Source organism: Penicillium antarcticum, assembly GCF_028974205.1.
Source record: "Penicillium antarcticum strain IBT 31339 chromosome Unknown utg000006l_segment0_segment0, whole genome shotgun sequence".
Lineage (NCBI taxonomy): Eukaryota > Fungi > Ascomycota > Eurotiomycetes > Eurotiales > Aspergillaceae > Penicillium > Penicillium antarcticum.
In genome coordinates this window covers 2585153-2597330 of record NW_026695304.1, presented here as the reverse complement: position 1 = coordinate 2597330, position 12178 = coordinate 2585153, and the positions used below count along the sequence as shown (strand labels likewise).

Here is a 12178-nt window from a genome sequence, read left to right as displayed (position 1 = left end):
GTGATATAGGTGAAAATTCTGGAGACCAGGGCCGCTATACTAAGCGTCAATTATAGGGTTAGAATATTTCATAATCAACTGGCTCGAAAAAAACGCGATTGAAGAAGAAAGTAGAGCTCGGGGGAGTCTTCATGGGCACTCTTTCTGCGCAGCTGCAGAGGCGTGTCGTCCAGTAACACTTTATCGGCTACGCGATCCTTCCACGTGCGCTATGTTTGAGGACATTGCTTTTTCTTTTCGCTATATCCCAAGAGATGTTACTCCAGTTCTTTCGATTCCCATTGAACTGCATGTTCTCTGTCTTGAGGATTCGCGGGGCCCAAAGAGAACCTTGAAGAATTTTATGGTCGAGAACCTAGCCCACAATGTTCTTCTATAGAAGAAGGTTTATGTGGCTTCATTAAAATAGTTCAATATAATAGTTCAATATCGTTATGCCTGTGACCGAAACAGTGCTGCGTCATTCAGTGGATTCATGGCGAGGAGACTGCTTGCTCTTTCTTCTGGGATACCCAGGAGCAAAGCAAGCTATTACTGGGTCTTTTCTCTTGACAGTAGCATACAAGGATTCTACGTATGATCTCGATGGGCTGACCGTATTACTCGACCATCTCTTCTCCAGGAGCTCAATGTGGATGTCCCAGTCACCGAGGTATTGACTAAGAGACAAAAATGGTCCTTTTAAATTTTTTTTGAAGACTCTATCAAAGCTCTTTTGCCTCAGCATCTAGGAGATAATCCTGCGGGAGTCAAAGCAGGAGTTGAGGTAAATAGCTTTTTTCCATCGAATCGATTGTTTCCTGGTCGTTTATTACGCAGGCCCACCCACCCAAGCCTGAGGAGGAAGATAGTCATCCACTTGAAGGGAGGCGCCCCGATATGTAGCCAATTAGATGGTGGAGGACAACTTCGGAGTAAAACATGTTTGCGGTACGTGGCTATAAAGAAGTTGTAATTTCCCTAACAGGATTCACTTGCTATACTGCTATGTCTTTTAGAATATTCTCGAATCAGTCACCGGATTGCTTTGCTTAGACTTTGCATGTTGGGTCTTCTTATGAGAATTCAAATTAGATGACGCTGATGTTTTTCGAACCTACCGGCAGAAATGATGGCCATGCGGCCACACGGCCACAGCCTCCATTCCAGTCAAGCATTCTATTCAGGGCTAGGGCGAAGACCAAAGCCACTCTAAATACTGGATCTATTGCCTCTTATGATCTTTCTTACTCAAAATGTTTCTGGGAAGCTTTTAACCCCTTTTTTCAGTTGTTTTTTCGGTGGTATTCTTCGGAATAATTTCATCCATTATTCTCACTTCACGAGGTTACCTATGTATCCTTATAGAAGCTAGTCGCTACATGATATATTTAGATCCGCCTATTGAAAAGGACACAATCGAGATCAGAAGCGGCCAATTTAAATAATGACCTAGAAATGGGTTACAACCGCATGCCATCTGTTATTGTTGCCAATAGGACTGTACTCAGGGCACGTGACTTGTTATGCCCGAGCTAAGCTAGTCCTGCGGCGGCAGTTGCTTCCGATGTACGCGTACTCCCTTAAGGCTCAACCCGGTTGCATTGACTCTTAGACCTGGAACCAATTATGAGATACGATCAGAGCTCTGTACACCCGAATGGATTCATGGACATGTGGACATGCCTCAATTAAAGTGGACTGGCAATGGACGCGTTGACATACGACATCTTCATTCGGACTCGCCCGACATGAACAGACCGAGAAAGGTCTGAAGGAGTATAAGTTATAGAAGACATCATCTCGATTTTGATTGTTTTGGAAAAAGTAAGACATTTTCTTCTTGCAATTGCACGCTTCTTCAGTCTTTACCATGCTTAGCAGCACACTCCTTGTTGCCTCAGGCCTGGCGCCCGTAGCCTCCGCTGCTCTCTATGATACCGTGATTGAGACCAAGTATGGTCCTGTCAAGGGTTACCCTGCCTTCAACAGCACCAGCACTGGTAATATGACCAACTGGAAGGACATCACTGTCTGGAAGGGCATTCCCTTCGCAGCTAGTACTGGTGGTGAGAACCGCTGGAAGGCCCCTCAGCCTGCTAGCCCTTGGAAGAAGAACGGCACTTTGGACGCTCACACCTGGGGCCCTGTGTGCCCTTCTGTCACCACTGGATACAACGACTACACCATTGATGAGGACTGCTTGAACCTCAATATCTGGTCTCCGGCCAAGAAGACCGATGAGAAGCTCCCCGTCGTCATGTGGAGTTACCCTGCCGAGTCGACTGCTGCCGATCCCCTCTTTGACGGAGGTGGTATGGCTGATAAGGGAATCGTTTTCGTCAACTACAATTACCGTACCGGCCCCTTCGGTTGGCTCGCTCACTCTGAGCTATCGGAGGAATTCGAGAAGGTTACTGGTTCCAATAGCTCTGGTAACTGGGGTATGCTTGATCAGTTCGCTGCTCTTAAGTGGATTAGAGCCAATATTGCCGATTTCGGTGGTGACCCCGAGCACATCACCGTTCAGGGCCAGTCTGCTGGATCTGCTGCTACCCAGCACATTCTGTATAGTCCTCTCACCAAGGGATTGATTGTTGGTGCCATTATTGAGAGTGGTGTCCGTGATCCCCACGACCCTCTCTGCACTAGCCTGGCTGAGGCCTATGGCACTCTCGATACCGCTCTTAAGAGTGGTGTCACTTACCTCGAGAACCTGAACGTCTCTACCATTGCTGAGGCCCGTGGTTTGACGATGAAGGAGCTTATCGGTGGTGCCACTGGTACCACCAGGGAGTCCACTATCATGTTCGAAGCTACCCTCGACTACTACGCCATGCCCGACACCTACCTTAACATCCTGAAGAAGGGTCTCGCCCATGATGTCCCCGTCATTACTGGAAATAACAAGGACGAAAATGGTGCCACTTACGGTCTCGAGCTCACTCTCCAGGAGTACTACGAGGACTTGAACGAGACCTACAGCAGTGGCTGGGTGGACCGTTTTCTCGAGCTCTACCCCGCCAACGAGTCCACTGCTGCTGGCGCCTACAACTCCATGTTTACTGACCGCTCCAAGGTCGGCACCTGGTTCTGGACTCAGATGTGGTATAGCGCCCGTAGCTCCAAGGTCTGGAACTACTTCTGGGATCACGCCCCCCGGGCCAGACCTCTGGTGCTTACCACGAGTCTGAGATCAACTACGTTCTAAACAACCTCTATGCCACTACCGAGCTGCCCTGGAAGGCCGAGGACTACGAGATTGCCAAGAGGATGAACGACTACTGGGCCAATTTCATTAAGACTGGTAACCCCAACGGTGCCGATACCACTGTTGCTTGGCCTGCTGTCAGCTCCAAGAAGGAGGTCCAGCACGTTGGTGATGGATGGGGCCAGATCCCTATTGCCTGGAGCAAGAAGATTACTCTCTTCAAGAACTGGTTCGCGACCCTCGTCGCTTATTAAATAATTATGTCTCGTAAAATCTAGCAGGAGCCGATTACACTGGTTCAAATTGATTGAATGCTGCGTGGGATTAGCGTATATCTGTGTTATGTTCTATTGTGAAATATCTCCTTGTCTAGCTTTTATTTTTGGAAAAGAAGATGACAAAATTTACTTACCATTATCACATTGGCAGCTTTTCCATGCCTCAGGTGGACAGCTCATAATGCAATTTAGCTTTAACTTTTCAGATTGTCTCATTCCGTAGTATCAATTCAGGCCAATGACATGAAAGTAACAGCCAGTCTAGCAAGTTCCAAAGCATCCAATTGAAGCAAAGTGGCATCTAATTGTACCTGCCTACGCCCAGCCCCACGTTCCCCGAATCTTCAAAGGAAAGGCCCGCGCCTGGACCTCGGGGCTAAGCCAAGAGCATTCGGCTTTACGATTATACTCGGGTTCGGGTTCGCAATAGTGGAGAAGGATCTACAGGAGTAATTTCGTTTCGCCTAAATATACTCAGGTTGACTCAAAGTAGATTCAAAAGCCGGGGGAGGTTCGGAAAAGTGCCGCATCGGGATTGAGCACACTCCCGCAGTCTGAGGGAAGTGGGCTCGGAAATTAAGTGCGCTAGTGCTTTAAGGGCAAATCCTACGAACTCAAAACTTCAATAGGCTATTCGGCATGAACGGAGTCCGACTGAGTACTCAGGGAGATCGGACTGCCTTGAATACTTTCGACGTGATAGTTCTTCCAGGACAGAGTCTCCACTGGCGCCTTTTCTCGAGCAGAGCCTTGCAAATACTGGAGCAGGTAGGTGACAATTAGCGAGTGCTTACTGCTGTATGTTTTCTATCTTTATTTGTTTGATTAATTCAGTAGGTTAAATGTTTAACTGGTTCGGCTCGTCTGAAGTCAGATTTGGCAATTCAGAACGAAAGCCTGTCCAGTATGGTGCCAGACATTTATCCATACGGAATATAATCTGGCAACCCTCTATGCATTTGCCTTTCACGTCCCGTAAGCGCCGACAGTAGCATAGTATCCGACTTTGCATATCACGTCCCACGAATATGAATAGAAGGTACCCATGTCTAGGAAACTAGAATTTGGCTGTCTTCCATGGAACCCAGCTGATGATGGCCCATTTCTGCATGAGTGGGAACCCAGGAAAGCATCCAAACAGGACCGGAACAGATACCGGTCATGCAAACTATATACACATAGAAGATGGCTAGTTCCATGAATGGAGCTTTCCTCACTTTCACATCCTAGATGGATCTGATGAAAAGGAAGGAAGCATTGGTTTTCAATTTGAGTCGATTCGAAGTCAGTGCAGCAAGACATAATAATGATTCAACTTTGAGAATTCATATTTGAAAATATTAAAGATCAGAGACCGCCACGATACGAATTTCCAATTATGCTTCTTAAGATTAAATTCTTCATATAGCCACTAAAGCCATCTCTTCGCGGGTACAAAAACCCCTTCGTACACGATGACAAGGCTACCATCCTCTTTCTCCTTTGCTGGGATCTAATGCAGGGGAATTTAAAACATTGATATGACTTGCTGCAAACAAAAAGCTTTGGAGCATTCCCTGAGATCAGCTTTTCGTGACAATTTTGACAAAACGAAGTCGTGGGAAAATTAACAGAGGTAATAGATATCCTTATATTTGCATTGGACCGAGCACGTATCGCATTATAAATCCCAACTCTCGACGATGGACTTCGGAATATCATTCAGGTTCTTCATAACTTCATTCAACGGGGAAGTAAACTCTTTCTCGTTGGCGCTCTTAATGTTCTGGAGAACATTCAGACAATCGACTTACTTCGCTCTGTTGTATGTTGGGCTCTTGCTCGGGCTCTTCGTTCTCGGTGCAATTGAACTCATAAAATTGAAGAAGTTCGTCGGCTTCATGTGTGAGAATTCCGTCGTTTCTACGGTAAAGTTCTGGAAATATCTCGATAAAACGGTACCGAAATTATAATAGCAATAACACCAAAGACATTGATAAATATAGCTAAAGGCCTACCCAGTAATTTCACTGACTGAGCGTACGAGACTCATCGCGCTGAGACTTTCATCTGGTAAATACACTAGACAGTTGATGATCATTCTATTCACGATAGTGTGGTTTTTAAATGTATCTTTTCTCCTCTGTAGTTTTTTGTTATACTGCTAATTTACATTTTTGGTTTGAGGAATACAGAAAAACAGATGAATAGCAATGTTTTCAAGCGTGTTGGAGATAGGAAGAGAAGGCAATCAGAACAAGCGAAACTTGTAGGCTAAGACGAGAGAGAAAGAAAGGATGATCCATTGAGCTATCTACAACATATAGTCTCTAAAGACTTCCTATGTAAGCCGCTTTACATTGAAAAAATGTGGGCGCTTGGTCCCCAACTCGAAGGTCATCCCTTGCCAAGTCAAATCACGGAGCGGAGGGCGGAGGAGGGAAGTCTTGGCACGAGCATTGCCTCACTTATGCTTGGCAACCTTGTAACCACCTGCGCCTGGGACTTCAAGCACATGGAAGCACTGTCATATATCAACACAACAAACTCGCAATTTGGTATGGTATTCTTGCCTTTAGATAAATCCCATTCAGTTTCTCGCCATGAAATATTCCGTGTTTAGTCTGCTCTTTTTCTTTGGAGAATCACCATCCAATTCTCTCTCTCCTCCGTGAGAGTCATCTCTCTATCAATTTTGCCGCATTTTCTGGCTTTGTATGAAAAGAAAGAACTTGGCAGTACGGGGTGTGGCTACGTCTTGGATTCTCTCACTAGCATCTCTCTTTTGCATTCCCATTTCACTGCAACTGAGATGCATTTCCTTTCCTGACAGCACAGTTTTCTCCTCGGTTGCGTTATCCTGTCAATTTGAGGCGTCTCACCGGCAACGCACCTCTTAGAACTCACCTTTGAAATAAGTGAGCGAGCCTCTGCACTCTAAATCTAAGTTTATGTTCAATTTTAGTCAGTTCTACCATCTTTGTCCATGGCCCAAACACGTAGCTGTTTCCAAAATTCTGATCTCTTTCTAACAGCTTTGATGTATCATTCCATCTCACAGTAGTTTCTGCAATTTCCACGCATCACCTGGATTATCGAAACCGTGCTTATGCATTGGAACTTCATTTCGGTCTACCTACGAGACATTCAAAATATAACCGTATTCAGTGAGACCACAATATACTTGATTCCCACAAGCATGCTGATCCCACTTTCACGTGGCTTACATCAATTTTTCCCCCTCGCAGAAACCGAAAAATCGCGACAGGTACCAAGCTAGCCATATCAAACATAGCCTGTGAGACTCCAAACCCAACCCTCTACATAGGATCCCCCAGGCGGACTATGCAAGGACATCAAGTAGATCGGGACGACAAAAGCGAAATCAGCCAAAGCCCTTGACAGACGGATTACTAAAGGCAACCCAATCGATCCCCACAAATAGGAACGCAGACTAGATGCCTACCTGGCTTTCAAGCAATAGTAGAGACCCGATTCCAACAGCCTGAGCAACCAAGGTCTTTCTTAGTATATTGATATCCTCTGGAATGAAATTGACCGAGCCGAGTCCCTCCAAAGAGAAGGGTACAACCAGGCTATACGCCGATGCACTATCCTTCACACCCTGAGATGTCCCCAGCATCAAATACGATGTCAGTCTGTTCGCATCAAGCAGGCCGTGTGCATTGAGTTTGATTATGCGTTTTCTTCACGTGGATTTTGCAACGTGGATAACACGGAAGGTTCGTGTATCGGAACCAGTCTAGAATCGTGTGCGACCCGTTACAAATAAAGAAAAAAGGAAAAAAAAAGATATCATGGCAAAACCGCCTTTTCTGTATTTCTGTTTCATCAAAGTTATATGAAAGAGGGGGGAGGGGGAATATTATTCAAGCTAGGAACTGGGGAGTAACTAGCGACGCCTCTTCCAACGATATCCCTATCATCGAGTTCTATTTCTATCTGTTAGCAAGGCTAAGTATTGTAGCCTTCCTCCTAGTCAGTAATAATACCTTCCTTGGGGAATCTAGCCCTTTACATGACGAAGGGATGTATATGTATTTGATACAACGCAACCAAAAATCTCATCCCACATCAATCTTTCCAACCTAAGCGACAAATACATATAACACCACTGCGTAAGATGTTTGGTATCTAAGCACCCGTTCCCAAACTAAAATAAACGACCTAGCTAAGGACATATATATTATTTGTATTGCAATTAGCATTACCGAGCCCCAGCAATGCCAAACTAGACCACCCATGATGAAAATTTTCAACAAAGCCAACCTTGGAACCTCGGAACCCCCAAAAAGTCAACAAACCCGCCTAGCCTAACCGTCAAACAAATACGAAAGTATGACAGGGCAGAATGTAATAAAATGGAACCATTGACACCGTTTGTGATGGCATGATTTGATAGATAAAGGTGCGTAGTGGATACAGACACAAACGCAGACGTAGACATCAAACATCAGACAGCAAAAAGATACAATAGTAGCCAGAGCAGCCTTAGCAGCAAAGATGGCAAGTCGAGTGGAACAAAAATATAAAGAGCAAGGAGGTATCAACCTTGGACACACACACGCGGCACACAGCATAGAGTAGTGGAATAGGAAGCGGAAATAGAAATGGAATAGTAGAAGAAGAAAAAGTAGAAAGAATAACCGTTTTTGGTTGTCGGGTTGTTTGTTGCATCACATCGTAAGGAATAAAAGAACGCCGCCACCATCCCAAACAATAACAATATCAGATAGCCGACCCGGAGAAAGGAAAGTAGAATAATCAAAGACAAAGCGAGACAAGACAGAAAAAGACAATAGACAAGACAATAGACAAGATACCAGACCAAACCAGACCAGACCAGACAAGAAGCCACAAGAGCCACACCCAAACATAGCGAATCGAACAAGTGGGGAAAAGCAAAAGACCATATCCATATAGACAAAGACAGAACGAGAGAGAAGAGTACAACCGCGGTTCAGGTACATGTATCAGCAGTAACATAAACAGCGTTTTCCTCCCAAAATTCATCAGACAAGCCGAACAAACGCGGATCAAAACGGGAGCGCGTAGAGAAGAACAACAACGTGAAGGGTCTATCTCCAAAAAAACGCAAAAGAAAACGCAAATTCAGCAAAGGGTAACTTGAATAAAAGACAAATACCGCCCCGACTCCCGGGCTCCATGACCATGAGCAACACCAAAGACACTAGCAAAGAGATCAGAGATCAAATTAGATTTGCGGCTGGGCCGGCGCGGTGGTCGTCCATGTCGACAGCGGTTGTGTAGCGGCGTAATGTGGGTGGTTGACCGGTGCCGCTGCACTGACATAGTACTGGGAGCGATCCCCGTAGTAAGGATGAATAGGATTCGAGTCACGTCTTGGGACGGAAGGATCGAGACCTGGCATGCCGCGTGGCTCGAGGGGATGTGGGTTTTCGAGCTGACCGGAGAGACTGAAGCTACCGCGGGAGAAGGTTGCTGGGGTTGAAGGGTCCATTGGGGAGGTGGCGTCTGTGGCGACGCTGCGGGAGGAAATGGAGGAGTTGCGGTATGCGGAAGGACTGTGGTCGGAGGTTGATCGGTTCCGGTCGCTGAGCGAGCTTGGAATCGCGGTATTGATGCCACCCGGGATGGAGGAGGAAAGAGCGCTGTGGCCGCTCATTGAGTCCATGCTGCCGCCGTAGGGCCCTGCGCGGAATGCGTGGTAGTCGTCGACCTTGGGCATGGCGGTCGGCCCTGGAGCGGGCAAATATGGGTTAGGTGCCGGTTGCCCTGACATGGAACCACCCATGGAGTATCCGGGGATCGGACCTGGTGCAGTTTGTGGCGGGTGTGTCGGGGTGTATTGAGCGTGCATATAGAAATCGTTGGGAGGAGCGGGCATGGCGTAGGCGGGTGGGGCCATCATCTGTGGGCGATATCCATACAGCGCAGCGTGCGAAGGATCGTGACTTTCCAAGGCACCGGTCTCCAGGTCATCAATCGGGGCGCGGAAGCTCTGTTTCTGGGTGAGTTCGATTCGGGGGCGGATGTAGCGCAAGGATTCCACCATCGAGGGTGGGTTGAGGATACCGCGCATGACGTCCTCGACACTGTAGTAGGAGACCAAGTGGTGGGTCACACCCATGACAGTCACGCTCATCGTCTTCTTCACCAAGCCCGAGTCCTTGAAACCGTATGAGTCGACCAGAGACCCGACCAATGCCCGTTCGACCTCCGACTGATGGGGACGGTCTGCGAACTGGCCGGAGGTAGAGGAGGTCGGAGAGTAGCCTTGGCCACCGTTGCTGTCGTGTCGCGGATAGGGCTCTCCAGGGCGGGCAGGCATAGGTCGTCGAGTTGCCTTCTTCATTGCGCGCTTTTTCTCCCCAGGTGGGAAAGGCTTGTCCAGTTCCCGGTAGACGAGGAAGTTGCCTAGAATGCGACTCGGACTCCAGGTGACGCCATCAGTCCAGCGTTTGATCCCAGACGCGTTCTCCTCGTAGATAAAGACACTCCCACTGCGCACAAGGTGGCTCCGTTCCCGATCGTGAGGGCGACGTGGGACATGATGCAGGACACCGGTCAAACACGCCTCAAAAAGGATCAGGGCATCTTGAGTGGTTGCGACATAGCCGGTGAAAGTGGGCTCCAACACGGCAGTGCCGTTCACCATGATGAGAGAGTGTGAATAAGCTGAAGTTGACCTCCCCCAGGAGTTTTAAAAAGGAAAATTAAGCTAAGAGATCGACCAGGGTATGGAGAAGGAGGAGGTTTTGAGTTGGGACCCCTCAGTTGGAGAATTGCCAGGGATCGACGGGCACGGGCCCAGTCAGCACAGTTGCACCGATCTGCTGAATCAGCCAAGGAGTGGTAGTATCATCGACCAACATAGAATAGAATATAAAGAGTAGCATATAGCATAGAAGAATAGAAGAACAGAAGAATAGAAGACGTAGAATATTGGATTACAGAAAAGAAATAGAATTAATTACTATATATCATGCTAGACAGGGGTCGGGGCAGCGGAGAAATACGGAGTAGAAAATAACCTCCGTATATTTAATATTTGCAGAATAATTGACCTTAATTTGACCTGGGCTGGGATAGACTGAAATGGACGAAATAAAATAAAATAATAAAATGTTAGCGTAATTGAAATGAAATCGGTGGGTGGAGCCATGGTTGGCTGTCGGAGGTTCCTTGGTTCCGGTACCGCCAAGTAGATTCTGACACAGAACAACGGACAGTATACTAAAGTCTACCTTGCATTTGAGCATTTGAGCAGAGCTTTAGTGTATCCTAGTAATTGATCAACTCTAACTTGACTGATAACTTATTATAACTTATTAGCAGTCTGTGATGGACAGTACTGATGCCCCGCTCAATACCAAACTATTGAAATCTATCCCCACTGGGTCCAACGGCATACGATCCTCTGGAGATATTATGTGGGTCTTCCACCCGGTGATGTCCACCCCCAAAAGATCTCATTTCTTGCACTTCCTCTTGACTCCTTCTCCAATCATCACGGTTGAATGTACAAAACCGGTCGGGGAATACCATTCGTTGTAAGGTTAGCCTTCAAGGTGGGAGAGTTTTCGGTAACTTCAAGCAATTTAACTTACAAAGGGGAAGAGGGTCCCGTACCTCTCCCGATATTATAAGGAGAAAGGTTCGCGGGAGATCCCCAGCAGATCCAGCAGAGCTTACATGAGTTAGGAATGCGGTACTTTCGCAATTACCATTACCACTTTTATCTTTCCACACATGTGGCCATGCACCCCGGCCGTGAAGGACTCAGGGATCGGCACTTGGGTTTGAGATAAAACGCCTATCATTGGTGTACCTGTTGAAATCAGCTGAGGAATATAGCGGAGGACTGTCCTCCGAGTTTCAAGCCGATTAGCAGGTCCCAAAGGTTTGGGTGAACAGGAGACGATCGCAGTTGGCGCACGCTTGTTGAAACTCAATTGGCGCGAATGACAGATGTCATAGGAAAGTATCATAGTATCATATGTATATGACGCATATGATGTATCCAATGCTATAATCACCGAGACCACTTTTAGGCAAGTAAGAAAAACGGGGAAAAAGAAAACGGAAAATCAAAAAGGATAATTGGTCCCATTCTGTATAGTACATCCCGGTGAGAATGATCACCCAGATCATCCAAACTGGTGAATGGTACATGGTCAATCAAAATGGGCATAGCCAATGGATCCAGCCAAGAACAGAACTCGAGTCTGGACCAAAGATGACATTCTGCACAGCCCATCACAGGCCAAGCCTCTAAGCGCGTGAAAGCGGGGGGTACACGAATGGGCTCCGTACGAGAAAAGCGAGAATATTCCCAGAGCCAGGAATAATAAGGAGCAAACAGCCAATAAACGCCCAAAGCCAAAAAACTAAGTAAAAGATGCCAATCTAATTACCCCACAAACTCGTCCCCCTTAGCAAATCATCGTATAACCTCCGAGCCGGATCTATTTCCCAGTGGACGTGTGTGGCTTTCAAATGTGTTTAGTCCTCCTATCAGACGATCACCAAGTAACCAATGATGCTATACTATTACTCCGTCGACAATTCTCGTGTCGATCTCTGCTATTCGCTCGCACTAAATACCCACATCCACGGTGCACCCGTACCAGACACTCGGGCCAGGTATCCGTGCGACAGATGAGACAACGGGCGTATATGATGTCCGAAATGGGTAGGTGAGTAGCGATTCCCCATATTGTGTCCA

At 46.9% G+C, this 12178-nt stretch overlaps 3 protein-coding genes across 3 annotated transcripts; 1 reads left to right on the top strand and 2 right to left on the bottom strand.

Moving 5' to 3' along the window:
- Positions 1-1852: 1852 nt before the first annotated feature.
- On the top strand, positions 1853-3444 carry N7508_007062 (carboxylesterase/lipase family protein; the record flags this gene model as incomplete). Its single annotated transcript, XM_058465127.1, is given in 2 exon segments — positions 1853-3098; positions 3110-3444. 2 exon segments carry the CDS (start codon positions 1853-1855, stop codon positions 3442-3444), a joined length of 1581 nt encoding a protein of 526 aa, XP_058318980.1.
- A 1684-nt stretch (positions 3445-5128) lies between these two features.
- Positions 5129-5500, bottom strand: N7508_007061 (uncharacterized protein; the record flags this gene model as incomplete). Its single annotated transcript, XM_058465126.1, has 3 exons — positions 5129-5233; positions 5262-5370; positions 5466-5500. The coding sequence occupies 3 exons, from the start codon at positions 5498-5500 to the stop codon at positions 5129-5131; spliced, it is 249 nt and encodes an 82-aa protein (XP_058318979.1).
- A 3183-nt stretch (positions 5501-8683) lies between these two features.
- N7508_007060 (camp independent regulatory protein) lies at positions 8684-10108 on the bottom strand (the record flags this gene model as incomplete). Its single annotated transcript, XM_058465125.1, has 1 exon — positions 8684-10108. The coding sequence occupies one exon, from the start codon at positions 10106-10108 to the stop codon at positions 8684-8686; it is 1425 nt and encodes a 474-aa protein (XP_058318978.1).
- Between the last annotated feature and the right edge of the window lie 2070 nt (positions 10109-12178).